Raw genomic sequence first — 15,537 nt, forward strand, 5'->3', positions numbered from 1 at the left:
ACATCAACTAATAAAACCAAAGGTATAGCTTATTATCCACTCTCATATGATAAAAGTTAAGTTTTAAACATGAAAAAAACAGACCCAAGAAAAACTGGTGAGCACACCAAAGTTACAACGCCAGTCATCTGTACCGCAATACATAATTTTCGAAGTTGGTATATTGGTTCGTTATATTATCGTAACTGAAGCTTATCTTCCTCTGACAAACAAGATGTCACGAACGAGAAAAAATAAAAAAAGTTTGGTTTCATTCATTGCTGTGAAGGCGGTTGGACTGCGGAGCTGTAAACAACACGCACAACGATTACCCGCGCGCCTTCACTTGAACTCACACGCGTGAGCCTACATAAACTGAAACCCGAGACCGCCGCAGCCGTTGCGAGACTTTCATCGGGGCAGGCAACCGAACGCAGCAGCGATAACAGGAAAAACGACGCGCGTCTGGGGAGAACCAGGGTGGCACGTGCATCTACGGCATGATTTCTCACTGCCTCCTTCTCACTCTTTTTATATACGTTGTCGCCAAGAAGCCCCCTCTGCCTGCTCATAGGCTGTTTAGTTCACCGCTGATTCAAGCCACGCGAGCGCAGGTATTGTACATTGTGCGGTTTGCACTTCACCCGAGGGCTTTGAAAGAGCGCAGGTGTGAGAACCGCAGCTACCCTCGTTGAACAAACCGCCCGTCTCCCCGTTTCCTTGCATGGGCTTAGCTACATCGGTAAGACGACGAGCTGGCGCTCTGTTTTGCTCTTCGGGACGGGTTCGATTCCTGGTGGTACCAATAGTAGCCGGGGAGTTTCCAGCTAACCTGAACACAAACATTTCCTCGGCTGGTAGAGGTATTCTGCTTCGTAGTAAAAAGCGCAAAAAACCCCAAAGGTTTCTGGTAAGCTACATCACACCGGTAGCGTCCGCACAGCGGTGCACTGGAGCCCTTTCTTCGATAATACAATGTTCACACGGTGAAGAAGAGGGGGGCTTATCTCTAAGGGACGCTAGTCTATAAAGTCTAAACCGAGGGCATGCTGCCGTGTGTCGGTTGCGTAGGTCCTCTCGGTTAACTTACGCAAATCATGGAGCATCACGAGAACGTTTTGTTCCGTCGGACTGCAGGCCCACCAGGTGGAAGTGGGAGATACGCGTCCTCGTCCTGGTCACAGCCATGGTCATTGGCGGCTTGATCTCCATTGCGGGCATTTTAATGCTCGTTGGAACAGGTGAGGACACGACGTATACGTTTTGCTGAATTTGCCACGGCAACTTTGCGTGGGCCTGAAAACAAAAGAAGAGGTAAACGGACTACACGCCATTCTCCTCTATAAAGGCAGAAGACCAGCGTTGCTTTTCAGCAGACAACATTAAGGTTACACAAAAATTTCGGTTAAAGGAATAGAAAGTTTGATTTGTCTTAAGTGCTGATGGTGGTAACTTTTAAGAAAGTCACGTAGAGGTACTACCAGTCTTCCGCTCGGCAAATGTGGGTACGTTAGGGCCTTCGTAACTCGGTGACATCAGGATACGAGTTTGGGGGAGAGCATGGAGCAAAAAATCACGGGAAGATGCGAAAGCTGCAGAGTGACAGGTTATTTGTTTCTGGACTGATAGACATTATGGTAACAATGAGGTGGTACAGTGGGGCCGACGAGTCAGAACGGGTATATTTCCGTAATGTTGTGGTTGTAGCAATGACGATAGTCTTGTTAACAAAGACATCGGCGAGGCGGGTTAGCAGGGGAATTGAATAGGTAACCCATCGGAGTCTTTTCGACGAGCCGTTTGAGACAACAAGGGCACAATCCTGGAAGGCTGTGTTTCAAGGCATTCAGAACATATTACGCCACGTGCTTTAAAAGTATTTCATTTTAACTTTATTGGGACAATTTTTTTGCAATTTATTTTCTTTATTACATATCTAGTGGCTAGCGTGTCACTAACGTGGTATTGTTGCAGTCATTGATGGGAAATCAGGTGTTGGGGCTTTTAGGCATTCCGAATGATGCCGCGCCGAGGCGGCTCTTCTCTGCTCTCAGAAGAAAGGCGGGGAAAAATTCTAGATTGGGGGAAAGGAATTTTTAGTCACAGCGGTGATTTCGCCATTTCTGATATATTCTGTGGTGGAAGCTATCAGGTTCTACTATCTGGCGTGTGGTTTCGTGCGTGCTTGTTTTTTTGTGTGTGTAATATATTTGCACCCTTTAGACTCTAAAGCAAAATATTTTCTTGCGAAATTTTTTTTTCTCGCTACTATGAAAAAACGCTTTTCTGACCGCATAACATCTAAAAGGCAAACCCTTCTAGTGCTCCAATTTCTTTCAGGCTCGGATGATCTCACTACGTCGCATGGTGGTACCTTCGAGAACACAACACAAAAACTAGAAGTGGTGGTCTCTGAAGTGACGCCGAAGCCGAAGCCAACCTCAGGACGTGCGCCACGGGCCTCACGGATAAGGTCGAAACAGACCGTAAAAACGGCGCCTAACCGGCCCGCACGGACGACACCACGTGAGTTCTCGTGTCTCGTAGCAACACGTTTCGTTTCCAAAAAAACACGAACCCCAGGAGAACGTTAACAAAAATGAAAGACGCTATCAGTGAAAGATAAAGGGAAGGAGGTTTCAATGCACAAACTATTACGACCAGGGCAGCGTTACTGAACGCGCAGCAGTGTGCCTTGACAGCAGCGGCGCAGGTCAGCGTATTGAAAATCGCGGGCGGTAAAAGGGAGACATTTGTGATTTTCAGAGACACTTCCGTCTTATGGGCTCTTACAGCAGTGGGCACGTACATTATAACCTACACTCATCCACACCACGAGTTAAATAACGAAAACAAAAAAGAGTAATACAGTCGAACCTCGTTATAACGAAGCATATCGGGACAGTAATTTAGTTCGTTATATTTGATATTCCTTGTAACAGTAGATCTAAAATCGGTTCAAACCAATTGGTGATCTGAGTCCTACAGAAATCCCAGATACAAAAGCGCAATATTTTGTCCTTTAAACCTGCTCTAAACAAAGTTGGCCTTATATTATTGTGGCATTTCAAGCTCAATAAAACGGACATAAAACGTAAAATCCCAACAAAACAAATTTTAGCTCAAGAAACAGGCCTGCGTTACTATTTTTTGAGGAAGCATTTGATCTGTCTGGTGAGTATTCACACCACTATGAAGAGTGGAGCTTTCCAGTGTGCCTTAGTAAAGAGGCCTTCTGTACTTCTGCTATTTCGGACGCCGGGAGATTTCCAAAGTAGCTTCTCAGCCTACTGGTAACATATTTCTTCGTTATATCCGACAGTGCGCGCGCCTCTCAGAGTTTCACTTTCGTTTAAAAAAAATAAGTGCCATTAAAATGAATTGTGACCAACCAAATTTTGCATTTACTTCTCCATTGCCGAGAATGTGCTATATAAGAGTTTGTTATAGCGAGGCTCAACACCACAGAAAATATTCTCTTCGCATTGAGAACAAAACCAACAGTGGTAGTTTTCTGGGCAAGGGTTCTCAAGGAATGCCTTCTGCGTAAGGCATCCGCATTGATGAATTTGTATAGAGCTAGGGGATAGAAAAGGAAGAATCTCTTGTGGCCAGGGGTTGCGACGACGGGGAGGGGCAAAAAAACGGCAGTTATATTTTGGCAAAATGTTCATAAACATAGAAATACTTGCACTGCCTGTCATATTTTTGCTCTATAGTATCAGAGTATAACGCTTGTAAGAAAATAGAAAATTTTGATGGCGTACATACCTTAACACTTGTCATGCTAGTAAACTAACAACTCCATACCTATCAGCTTAACTTTTCGTTTCTATGCTTCTGAGGACGAAAACTCTTCAAAACCACGCAGGGGAAAAATTCCTGCTGAACAAAAATTGTCTTTGAGAGGGTTGAAACATTAACGCTTAAGGTCTTAGGTAAACGAGCCCACGCATTATCGATGCACTGTGACTTTTCTTTGGGAGATTCCAGATAAAATATAGGGCACAAATTTAGTTTCCTCTTGTACAGTTCCTTGAAGGATTTATGCTTCCCCATTTATGCTTTCAAGGGAGTCACAGATTGATTCATGGGATATGCAATACTGCCGCGAACCATACATTGGGTTTGTTTATTTGTGTTTGCTTTTACCGCCCGGCTGCGCCGGTCTGTGTTATCTCTGCGCCAAGGGAAGCGCGTGTTCCATTCTTTCTTTCTGTGCCGCATGTGTTATCTGTTGTGATAGGGAGAGCATTCCGATCTAACGTGAACAGCCCAGAATAATCTTCTTGGATCTACTATGTTCTCGATGCGAATCGACGTTTCGAGAACCACGCGCGCCAAAAGATAAAAAGCCTGCAGTGCGGACGCCGGGGCATTCGATTCGACGTCACTCGCCTGTGCAAGTCACTTTGTTGACCGCTGCTTCGCCGCCTCTGTATTCTTTTGAGTTGTTAGGGGAGCACAAGTTCGCTCCAATAAACGTGTTTCTCATTCAACACCACTGCATCGTCCTTGTCTTCGTGACATCTGGTGGAGGTGCTGGGTACGCACCCTTCATGCCCACTACAACCTCGAAAAGCCGCCAAGCCAGTCCAACAAGAGCCAGCCCCCGCCTGCAAGATTTACCGCCCGAGTTCGGTCTTCTGCCAGAAGGGCCCAAGAGAAGGAACGCTGCAACCAACACCATGGTGCAAGAAACAACGTCGCCAATCATCCTGCAGCAGCCCCGAGAACCGCCATCGTTCCGGGGAGCCCCCGCTGAAGACCCCGAAGAATGGTTGGAGAAGTTGGAGCGCGTCCGCATCTTCAACAGGTGGGACGATGAAGAAACGTTCCGGCATGTCTTCTTTTACTTAGAAGATGCTGCTCGAACTTGGTTCGAGAACTATGAGAGCTCTTTGACCGACTGGACTCAATTCAAGAGGGAGTTCCTTAAGACCTTCACTACCGTGGTGAGAAAAGAGCGAGCTGCGCTTTTGCTTGAAACTCGAACGCAGCACCCCAACGAAGGAGTCGTGATTTTCGTTGAGGAGATGAAGCGACTTTTTCGTCGTGCGGACCCTGAAATGACCGAGGAAAAGAAGCTCAGGTTTCTAATGCGAGGAGTGAAGCAAGAGCTTTTTGCTTGTCTAGTCCGTAACCCTCCGAAGACAGTGGCCGAATTCGCGTCTGAGGCGGCTGCGATGGAGAAGACGCTAGAAATTCGAACCAGGCAGTACGACCGCCCTGTCAACGCGCTGTTCTCGGAGACCATCGGTGCTGCAAATGGAAGCTCCGATACATTGCGAGAGACCATCCGAGCAGTGGTCAGGGAGGAGCTTCGGAAGCTTTTTCCAACGACGCCGCAACCTCAAGTGGCTTCCCTGACCGACGTAATTCGAGAAGAAGTCCAAAACGCACTGGGAACTTCTACGCCGTCGGAAGCACCCCGCGAACCACAAGCCATGACCTACTCCTCGGCTGTTCGTCAACCCCCGCCCTGCTCCAACCCGTCGTCAAGAGGCTGAGCCATACCGCCGTCCAACGCCGCCCGCCCGACGCCCTGTAGACCAATACCAGACGCCAAGGAAGACCGACGTGTGGCGAACGCCCGATAGTCGCCCGCTGTGCTACCACTGCGGAGAGGCCGACCACATCTACCGTCGCTGTCCCTACAAGAGGCTCGGTTTGCGAGGGTTCTCCGTCGACGCCCCACGCCCCCGATACGGCCAGCGCCCTGCTGAGATCGAAGAATACCTCTCCAACACCAACCGAGGACCAGCCCGCTTCAACCGTTCACCGTCGCCCTACCCGTGTCAGTCACCAAACCGCCGCAGCACTGCTGACTTCTCACGTGGAAGGTCCCCCAGCCCACGCGGGGGAAACTAAAAGCAGCAACTTCGGGAGGTAAAGTTGCACAACGGCGGAAAAATGAAAACCCTCCAACAACGCAGCGACTCGCTGAAGACCATCATTCACGACATGCGCTCGTCCCGACGACCCGACCTAGCCCTAACGAGACTCCTGAACACGACGACAGCTACACGGCGCGACGCGTACCCGACCTGACCAAGACGTCCGTTGAGAAGACGACGACAAGGACGATGCACAGTGCCCGACCATCAACACGTACAAGCAGAGATACGACGCCCCGACGAACCCGCAACTCGAGGACGACTGCATCTGACGTCAAGGTGTCCATCGACGGCTTTGACGTAGTCGCCCTCGTAGACACGGGAGCTGACTATTCGGTAATGAGCGGACCATTTGCGTCTAAACTGAAGAAAGTTATGACCAGATGGGACGGTCCGCACATACGCACAGCAGGAGGCCACCTCGTGACGCCAAGTGGAACGTGCACATCGCGCGTCACCATAGACGGCACAACGTACCCTGCGGCGTTCGTCGTTCTGCCTAACTGCTCCCGCGACGTGATTCTCGGAATGGACTTTTTGACGGACAACGGCGCAATAATTGATCTGCAGACCAAGTCGATAACATTTTCCTCCAATCACTCCACGACGCCGCAGCCGAACCCCGATCACCGTGCTGCTGTCAGGATCGCCGACGATCACATCACCCTGCCACCCCGCGCAAGCTTGATGATCGCCGTCTACTGTGAGGATGCTGCTTCTGACATCGACGCTATCGTAGAGAGTGATCGAAGGTTGCTTCTCGACCGCGGTGTCTCCGTCGCAAGAGGCATTGCGCACTTTAAGCAACGCCAATCTCACGTTTTGGTCACTAATTTCACCGAAGAGTACCAGCATTTAAACAAGGGAGCTGCAATTGCGTTCCTCGAAGAAACGCAAGAAGCAAGTGATGTGATCGCAGTCGCCGACTTTGAACGCACACCCGTAGAAACATTCAAGCTCCCGCAGCCATTTGACGTGAATCCGGCGCTACCGCAAGAACAACGGAAAAAATTATTGGCTTTGCTGCGTCGCTATAGCGAATGTTTTTCGTCGAGCGCAAAACTACGTCAGACCCCTCTAGCGAAGCACCGAATAATAACCGAAGATGGAGCCCGACCTACCCGACGGTCACCGTACCGCGTCTCTTCACACGAACGGGAAGCCATCCGGACTGAAGTCGACGACATGCTGAGCGATGACATTATACAGCCATCGAAAAGCCCCTGGGCTGCGCCCGTCGTACTCGTAAAGAAAAAAGACGGCACATTGAGGTTTTGCGTTGACTACCGGCGACTGAACAAAATCACGAAAAAGGACGTGTACCCCCTCCCCCGAATTGACGACGCCCTCGACCACCTCTGCCACGCGAAGTACTTCTCATCGATGGACCTGAAGACCGGCTACTGGCAAATTGAAGTGGACGAGAGAGACCGAAAGAAGACTGCATTTATAACCCCAGACGGCCTATACGAGTTCAAGGTGATGCCGTTTGGGCTGTGCACAGCACCAGCGACGTTTCAAAGAGTCATGGACACTGTGCTAGCTGGCCTTAAGTGGCACACCTGCCTCGTATACCTCGACGACGTAGTGGTATTCGCCCGGACTTTCGACGAACACCTTGCAAGGTTGGAGTCTGTACTCGAGGCCATTCGTACGTCGGGGTTGACGCTGAAGCCTGAAAAGTGCCGTTTCGCATACGGGGAACTCAAGTTCTTGGGCCACGTCGTCAACGCCGCGGGAGTCCTACCTGACCCGGCAAAAACTTCAGCTATCGCGAACTTCCCTAGGCCGAAAGACAAGAAGGGCGTGCGGAGATTTCTCGGGCTGTGCGCATACTACCGGCGCTTCGTCGCAAACTTCGCACGCATTGCAGAGCCACTCACGCGCTTGACGAAAGATAGCACCCCTTTCAGCTGGGAAAACGACCAAGAAAAAGCATTCGGCGAGCTGCAAAAACGCCTGCAAAGCCCGCCCGTGCTCGCTCATTTCGACAGAAATGCCGAAACGGAAATGCATACGGACGCCAGTGATATAGGCTTGGGTGCCGTCCTTGTCCAAAAGCAAAGCGGCTGCGAAAGGGTAATCGCCTATGCTAGCCGTGGTCTGTCGAAGGAGGAGAAAAACTATTCTGCCTCTGAGAAAGAGTGCCTGGCTATTATATGGGCGATTTCAAAATTTCGCCCATACGTGTATGGAAGGCCATTCAAGGTTGTAACAGACCACCATGCGCTGTGTTGGCTCGCCAATTTGAAGGACCCCTCTGGCCGTCTTGGGCGGTGGAGCTTGCGCCTGCAGGAGTTCGACGTTACAGTCGTTTATAAATCCGGCAGGAAACACTCCGACGCCGACTGCCTGTCCCGCGCCCCCGTCGACCCACCACCACAAGACTCTGATGAAGACAGCGCGTTCTTCGGGATCGTGACGGAGAGCGACCTAGCCGCCCAGCAGCGTGCCGACCCCGACTTACGCGTCATAATCGAGTACCTCGAGGGATGCGACGTTGCCGTTCCTAGGACCTTCAAACGCAGCTTACCAGCATTCAGCCTGAGAAACTCCGTCCTTGTGAAGAAGAATTTCAGCCCCGGAACAAGAGCGAATTACCTTCTCGTCATCCCCGCGGACCTTCGTGACGAAATTTTGGAAGCGTGCCACGACGACCCGTCTTCCGGACATCTGGGCACAGCCCGCACTATTGGAAAAATCAAGGCGAGGTACTACTGGCCCGGCCTTACCTCTGACGTCACCCACTACGTCCGGAGCTGCCGTGACTGCCAGCGACGAAAAACGCCGCCGACAAGACCCGCCGGACTTCTGCAACCGATCGCCGTCCCATCGAGACCATTTCAACAGATTGGAATGGACCTTTTAGGCCCGTTCCCTACGTCACGATCACAGAACAACAGGATTGTCGTAGCGACAGACTACGTGACGCGCTACGCAGAGACCGCCGCTCTTCCGAGGGGGACTGCACAAGAAGTGGCGAAGTTCTTTATGAGCCAGGTTGTGCTGCGACATGGAGCCCCGGAAGTCCTAATCACAGACCGCGGAACGGCATTTACTGCGGAGCTGATGCAAGGAGTATTACGCTACAGCAACACGGATCACCGAAGAACGACGGCGTACCACCCCCAAACGAACGGACTAACAGAACGTCTGAACAATACAATCGCAGATATGCTGTCAATGTACGTTGACGTTGAACATAAGACTTGGGACGAAGTGCTCCCGTATGTCACGTTTGCGTACAACACGGCTATCCAGGAGACGACACAGCTGACGCCGTTCGAGCTTGTCTACGGTAGAAGGCCGACTACGATGCTCGACGCCATGCTTCCGCACGTAGAAGACGACGACCTCAACGCCGACGTCCACGGATATCTTCAACGTGCGGAGGAGGCCCGCCAGCTCGCTCGAGTTCGTATAACGGACCAGCAGCTGGTGGATGCGGGCCGCTACAACCTCCGACGCCGAGACGCCGAGTACCAACCAGGGGATCGTGTGTGGGTTTGGACTCCCATCCGACGACGCGGACTCAGTGAGAAGCTCCTGCGAAGGTATTTCGGACCCTACCAGATTCTACGACGTGTTGGCCAACTTACCTACGAAGTGATCCCCGATGGTGACTCCGGCACATCACGACGACGCACGCGGCCTGAAGTCGTCCACGTGGTTCGCTTAAAACCTTTCTACGGACGATGACGAACTTTTATTTTCATTTGTTCGGACTGTCGCTTATGTTAGCATCGGGTCGATGCACTCTTAGAGGGGGGGGTAATGCCGCGAACCATACATTGGGTTTGTTTATTTGTGTTTGCTTTTACCGCCCTTCTGCGCCGGTCTGGGTTATCTCTGCGCCAAGGGAAGCGCGTGTTCCATTCTTTCTTTCTGTGCCGCATGTGTTATCTGTTGTGATAGGGAGAGCATTCCGATCTAACGTGAACAGCCCAGAATAATCTTCTTGGATCTACTATGTTCTCGATGCGAATCGACGTTTCGAGAACCACGCGCGCCAAAAGATAAAAAGCCTGCAGTGCGGACGCCGGGGCATTCGATTCAACGTCACTCGCCTGTGCAAGTCACTTTGTTGACCGCTGCTTCGCCGCCTCTGTATTCTTTTGAGTTGTTAGGGGAGCACAAGTTCGCTCCAATAAACGTGTTTCTCATTCAACACCACTGCATCGTCCTTGTCTTCGTGACAATACAAATTCACCCAGCCGGTTTTCGGTGAAGTCGCTCAAGCTTTCACAGACGATAGGCTTTCTTGGGCTACTTAAACCCAGAAATTTCGGTCTGTCTGAATGTCTGTCTGTGTGCCTCTCTGTCTTTGACTCGGCTAAGCCACCCGGGCAGGTTTAAGGGCCTGCGCAATATTCTTATACAGTCACAGCACATCTACCCATTTAAGTCCATTAAAATGTTTATACTTCAGAAGAACTGCGAGCTGGGCGTGTTGGTATATGTTCATGGAGGCAAAAGCGGTACAGTAACAAGGACAAGTGATTACATGACACAGAGCGCTACTAGCAACTGAAGATTTTATTACTGGAAAAACATGCATATATACAAGAGAAAACGCCACAGTCATCACTTCAAATTTTACAATCTACCATCTGAAAAGATCAAGGCGCACCAACAACCAAACATTTTATACATATTCACACCGCACGTGTGCTGACAAAAACGGCGCCACACACTTTATCAACCCTGATTTAAATCCTGATCAACACTGATAGATGTCATGAAGATTTTCAAGAAGAAAGGGCTTGGCCTTGTGTACACGTTCGAGGTAACAAAGCAACGCGAGCTTCAATTTTTAGACATCTTGATTACGTTTCTGCCCACCCACACTTGCTGGATGTACCACCCTAGGTCCACCAAAAAATTGATGAGCTACGAGTCGGCCCATTCAAGGCTAGTAAAAAATTGCGTCGCCATTTCCTGCATCAGATCTGCGTTAACAAAATCCTGCGAAAATTTGGTGGAACAAAGTGTCGCCGCTCAGGTAGTCCGGTAAGAGCGGCCGGGTTTCCAGAAGAGTGTGTTTTGTTGGCGCGCGAGAGGAATCGCCGAGAGGTTAAAAGGCCAGGGAGCACCGATCAGAGCAGGGCAAAAGAAGCAGATTTCGGTAAAGAGAAGATAGCGGTGATTCCGTAAATTGATGGCACGTCTCATCGCCCAAAGAAGATAGCGTCAAGATGTGGGGTGCGCGTGGGGTTTTCAGCGAAAAACAAGTTGGCGAAACTTTGCCCAGCTGTGCAAAGGGTGGCAGAAAAGAAAGCAACAAGGAAGAAGGGATGTGGTAGGAAACACGGAACGAAGTTTTTAGAGTGAAAAAAGACGTAGTATACAGTATTTCATTAACGTGTGGAAAGAAATACGCAGGGCAGACCGGCCGATGCCTGAACGTACGCCTTTGCGAACATATCAGCTCGCTACCCGCCGCGGTGGCTCAGTGGCTAAGGCGTTGCGCTGCTGAGCACAAGGTCGCGGGCTCGATTCCCGGCCGTGGCGGCCGCTTTTCTGATGGAGGCGAAAAGCAAAAACGCCCGTCTGTACGAGATTTCGGCGCACGATAAAGATCCCCAGGTGGTCAAAATTAATCCGGAGCCCTCCACTACGGCGCGCCTCATCGCCTGCGTTGCGTCGGCGCGTTAAACCCCACAATCAATCAATCAATCAATCAATCAATCATATCAGCTCGCTAAACGGGTCACCGTATTCACATTTAGCCGTTCCTTGCAGAGACTGCAAATGCCGCCCAAAACTGCGAGATACGTTAATTGTTGATAAACACAAAAAACGACTAACAAAATAAATATTTGAAGCTTTTCGTATACAGAAAGAAGGGAATGAATGTGTCAGCCAACCATCGGTCCTGCTGTCTGACACTGAGTATGCCTTTTTAAATCAGGGTTGATAAAGTGCGTGGCGCCTTTCTTGTCAGCACACGTGCGGTGTGAATATGTATAAAATGTTTCGTTGTTGGTGCGCCTTGATCTTTTCAGATGGTAGATTGTAAAATTTGAAGTGATGACTGTGGCGTTTTTCCTTGTATATATGTATGTTTTTCCAGTAATAAAATCTTCAGTTGCTAGTAGCACTTTGTCCCGTGTACTCACTTGTCCTTGTTACTGTAGCGCTTTTCCCACCATGTTTACACTTGTCAGCATTTTTGAAGAAGAACAAGATATTACTCAAATATAAGACAACAAATTAATACAGAAGTGATATCTGCAGTGTTGCTTTTTAAAAATCATACATGTTTGATTTTTGCGAAATAAATACCTCATCCACTGCAGAAAAAAAATCGCTGCGCTGTCGCCAGCCGTCACCCGCGCCACTATAGCTGCTGGCGCCATTTTAAGAACGCAACCGGAAAAAGTGACGAAAGGTTCTACTAGATACGTTCCACAATCTGCTTGGAACGCGCGTAGAGTATGGAAACATGGTTCCATCAACGTTGAAGTAGGGCTCCACGATGCACGCGCGTCCCCGCCGAACGGCAGCGCTGGCATCAACACACCCGGCTTGGAACAGTGGAACGAAGTCAATTTAAAATGATTTAAGCAAACCTTTGGCGCCTGTACCTAGGGAGGAGCGCCACAGAAGAGGAACAACACGAGAGGTGAGCTGAAAAGCGAAGAGATTCATTTACTTCGTAAAAATATATAAAGACTGTTGTATTTTGTCGACATTTCCAACGAAAGGAGCAGATACGTGGCCACTTTTAATGGCACTTTCCGTACGGGCCTGTGGTATGGTTCCGCATTCCACGGAAAAGCTTAAAAATGGAGTGTGTGCCATTACCTTAACTTTGAAGGTGAAGCCTGTGTATCGATATATATATATATATATATATATATATATATATATATATATATATATATATATATATATATATATATATAGTAAGGAAATGAGGGGCTCGTTGAGGAAATACAGAAAGATAGGGCAGCAGTCTACAACGCCGAAGGAGGCATAGGGGTGTGTTTAGGCTCTTCTTTTTCACTACGGTTATTGAAGTAAACATTTTTTTTAATATACAGATGAAAGAAAGAAATCGAAAGGCGTTGGTTCGGTCCCCACTCTGGGCGCGTGTTTTTCTTTCTTTCTTTCATCTGTATATTAAAAAAAATGTTTACTTCAATAACCGTAGTGAAAAAGAAGAGCCTAAACACACCCCTATGCCTCCTTCGCCGTTGTAGACTGCTGCCCTATCTTTCTATATATATATATATATATATATATATATATATATATATATATATATATATATATATATATATATATATATATATCAGGGTGTCGAACCGGAACTGAACCGCTATTTTGGTCGAAACTGAACCCGAAGCGGTATTTTTTAATCACGCGGATCCCGAACCGGATGTGAACCGAGAAACAAACTAACGGTTACGGGTGCATGCCGAAACGGTTCGGGCCTCCGTTGTTGATATTATACAGTCAATGCAATGCAGGCCTTTTTTTATTTCACACACCATCAACTTCGTTCCCTCTCAAGCACTTTCCCCTCCATACATTAGAACACTATCACGCCCTATGTAACAACAGGGGAAATGAATGAGCACCAATGAATCAACGTTCTTTTGCTGCTGGAAGTGCGAGTGTAGTGCAAGCTGACCAAAAGAAATCTCATTCTCCGCAGCTTGCAGGGGATATAAAACAAGCTTGCCCTTCCCAAGCTGCGACTTTCTTGGAGCAATCAGGCTGCAGGAGTGCTCCACTGCGCAACAGCGAAAGCCCACACCCGATGTATGCGAACTTCTTGCATGTCATAATTTGTCTAAAAGGTCCGACACCTGCAAATTGTTATTACCTGAGAAGTGTGACTGCAGGAGCTCTCAGTGGCTAAGCCGTTTGCTGCAGACCACAAGTTGCTTCAATCTCCCATCCCCACGACCGATTTTCGAAAGTAGATGGAAATCAAGAACGTAAGTGTATCGAGATTTTGATCTACGTTTAATACTACCAGCTGGTTAAAATAAGTGTTCCGGCCTGCAACATAACCTGCGCCTCGGAGCAGAGATATATCGCGCGGCACCAAATGCGCCAGTTTAAAAAAAAATATGTTTACACGGAACACAACAAAAAAGAAAAGGCGAACAACGTTGTTTGAAAGTACTATGCAAAAAGTAAGGCAAAACCTAGTAAGAAAAAAAGTGCCGAAACGGGGATATTGCTCTATACTTTTCTTTGCATGTCTTTTACAACCAAACGTGTCATCAATGCGAAATAGTGAGTTCCGCGGTCAGTTTTTGATTACAATAGAGTGGACAAGTTCCTATTTTTGCAGATACAAATAAAAACAGATATGTCAGGGAAAACTGTTAAAGTGCACACTTAATTCCTTCGCAAGAAACTGCACCCCTCGACCTTGTCTTTGAAGTAGAAACAGTAATAAAGCTGATGACACGTGCAGAAAGGCTGGTCGGTACCTCACACTGTCCCACTCGCCCAGCGGCCATCTCTTCTACTTGTTCTCACGTTTTGTAGCTTTAAGATCTTCTTTTTTTCGAAGGTGCACTTGTAGTGACTGCCCAACTACCTGCATTACTTCTACTGCAACTCATTCTGGAGGGGACTACTGATGTTGACGAAATAAAAAGCGTCTACTCAAAAAAGTCCCATCTCATACTCCGCGCATCAAATTTTCCTTTCATTTTGTAACACCATCATCTGTTATAACAATCCGAAATGTACACAAGGAACGATGGCTGGGGGTTAGGCGGTACGATGACATACTGATTGTAATGCACACATCCGGTATAGCTGTCGCAAAAGGAAGTGCAGTGGTGACTGAGCGTTAACTAAAGCTTACTTTTAAGAAAAGTGTGGCTAACACGTTCGATAAGGAGACAGCTAAGAAATTATTCAGGGTGACCAAATAATTTATTTCATTCGTAGTATTTATGTGACTATTGTAGGATTTTTCTGTTATGTTATAAATATAAAAAATGTGCGCCATTGGCTTTTGGCGCTGGTATTTGAAGGCGCCAGCAAGCAGGCCTAAGAAGAATGCTTAAATGTTAGCTTGATGAGCTAATTTGTAGCGACGATTGCGATTTCAACAAAAAAGAAAAGGGCAGAAAATTTATCATACTGTCGTATATCTTGTCGGTGGCTTTGTAATCTGTTTCTATGATTGATTATATGGTTTAACGCGCCAACTCAACGCAGGCGTTGAGGCATGCCGTAGTGGAGGGCTCGGGATTAGTTTTCAACACCTGGGGACCTTTAACGTGCGCCGAGATTTCCTACACACGGGCCTTTTTTCTTTTCGCCTCCATCAGAAAAGCGGCCGCCGCGGCCGCGAATGGAACCCGCGACCTCGTGCTCGGCAGCGCAAAGCCTTAGCCACTGAGCCACCGCGGCGGATGTCTGTTGTTCCAATATCTCGTAGAGTTTGCTTTGCGATTGCGTCACTGCCCTTGGTAACCGACACATTGTGAATTCTTGCTTGTATTTTCATTGCACTGTCGTTTTAAATTACTAAATCCTTTTTTTTTCAAATTTCGGTAATAATTCAACTCATCAAACTGGTTCGGAAACCTTTTAAAGCTCCCGACCCCCTTCGCGAACCGGTTCGCTAGGCGACTCTGTCGAACCGGAACTGAACCCGAACGATATTGTATTGAGGCACTGA

The 15,537-nt window shown here is 48.3% G+C and overlaps 1 protein-coding gene across 1 annotated transcript in view; it reads left to right on the forward strand.

The window, feature by feature from the left end:
- The first annotated feature begins 238 nt into the window (after positions 1 to 238).
- The window catches only part of LOC144141928 (uncharacterized), a 90,337-nt gene continuing 75,038 nt past the window's right edge, over positions 239 to 15,537 (forward strand). Inside the window, exons 1-3 of the mRNA XM_077673382.1 lie at positions 239 to 721; positions 1,117 to 1,220; positions 2,320 to 2,505. Coding sequence (XP_077529508.1) covers positions 1,166 to 1,220; positions 2,320 to 2,505 — 241 coding nt within the window. The 5' untranslated portion in view covers positions 239 to 721; positions 1,117 to 1,165. The remainder of the gene's footprint in view (positions 722 to 1,116; positions 1,221 to 2,319; positions 2,506 to 15,537) is intronic.

This window comes from Haemaphysalis longicornis, unplaced genomic scaffold, assembly GCF_048455015.1.
Source record: "Haemaphysalis longicornis isolate Haplotype H1 unplaced genomic scaffold, Haemaphysalis longicornis Haplotype H1 scaffold_6, whole genome shotgun sequence".
NCBI lineage: Eukaryota > Metazoa > Arthropoda > Arachnida > Ixodida > Ixodidae > Haemaphysalis > Haemaphysalis longicornis.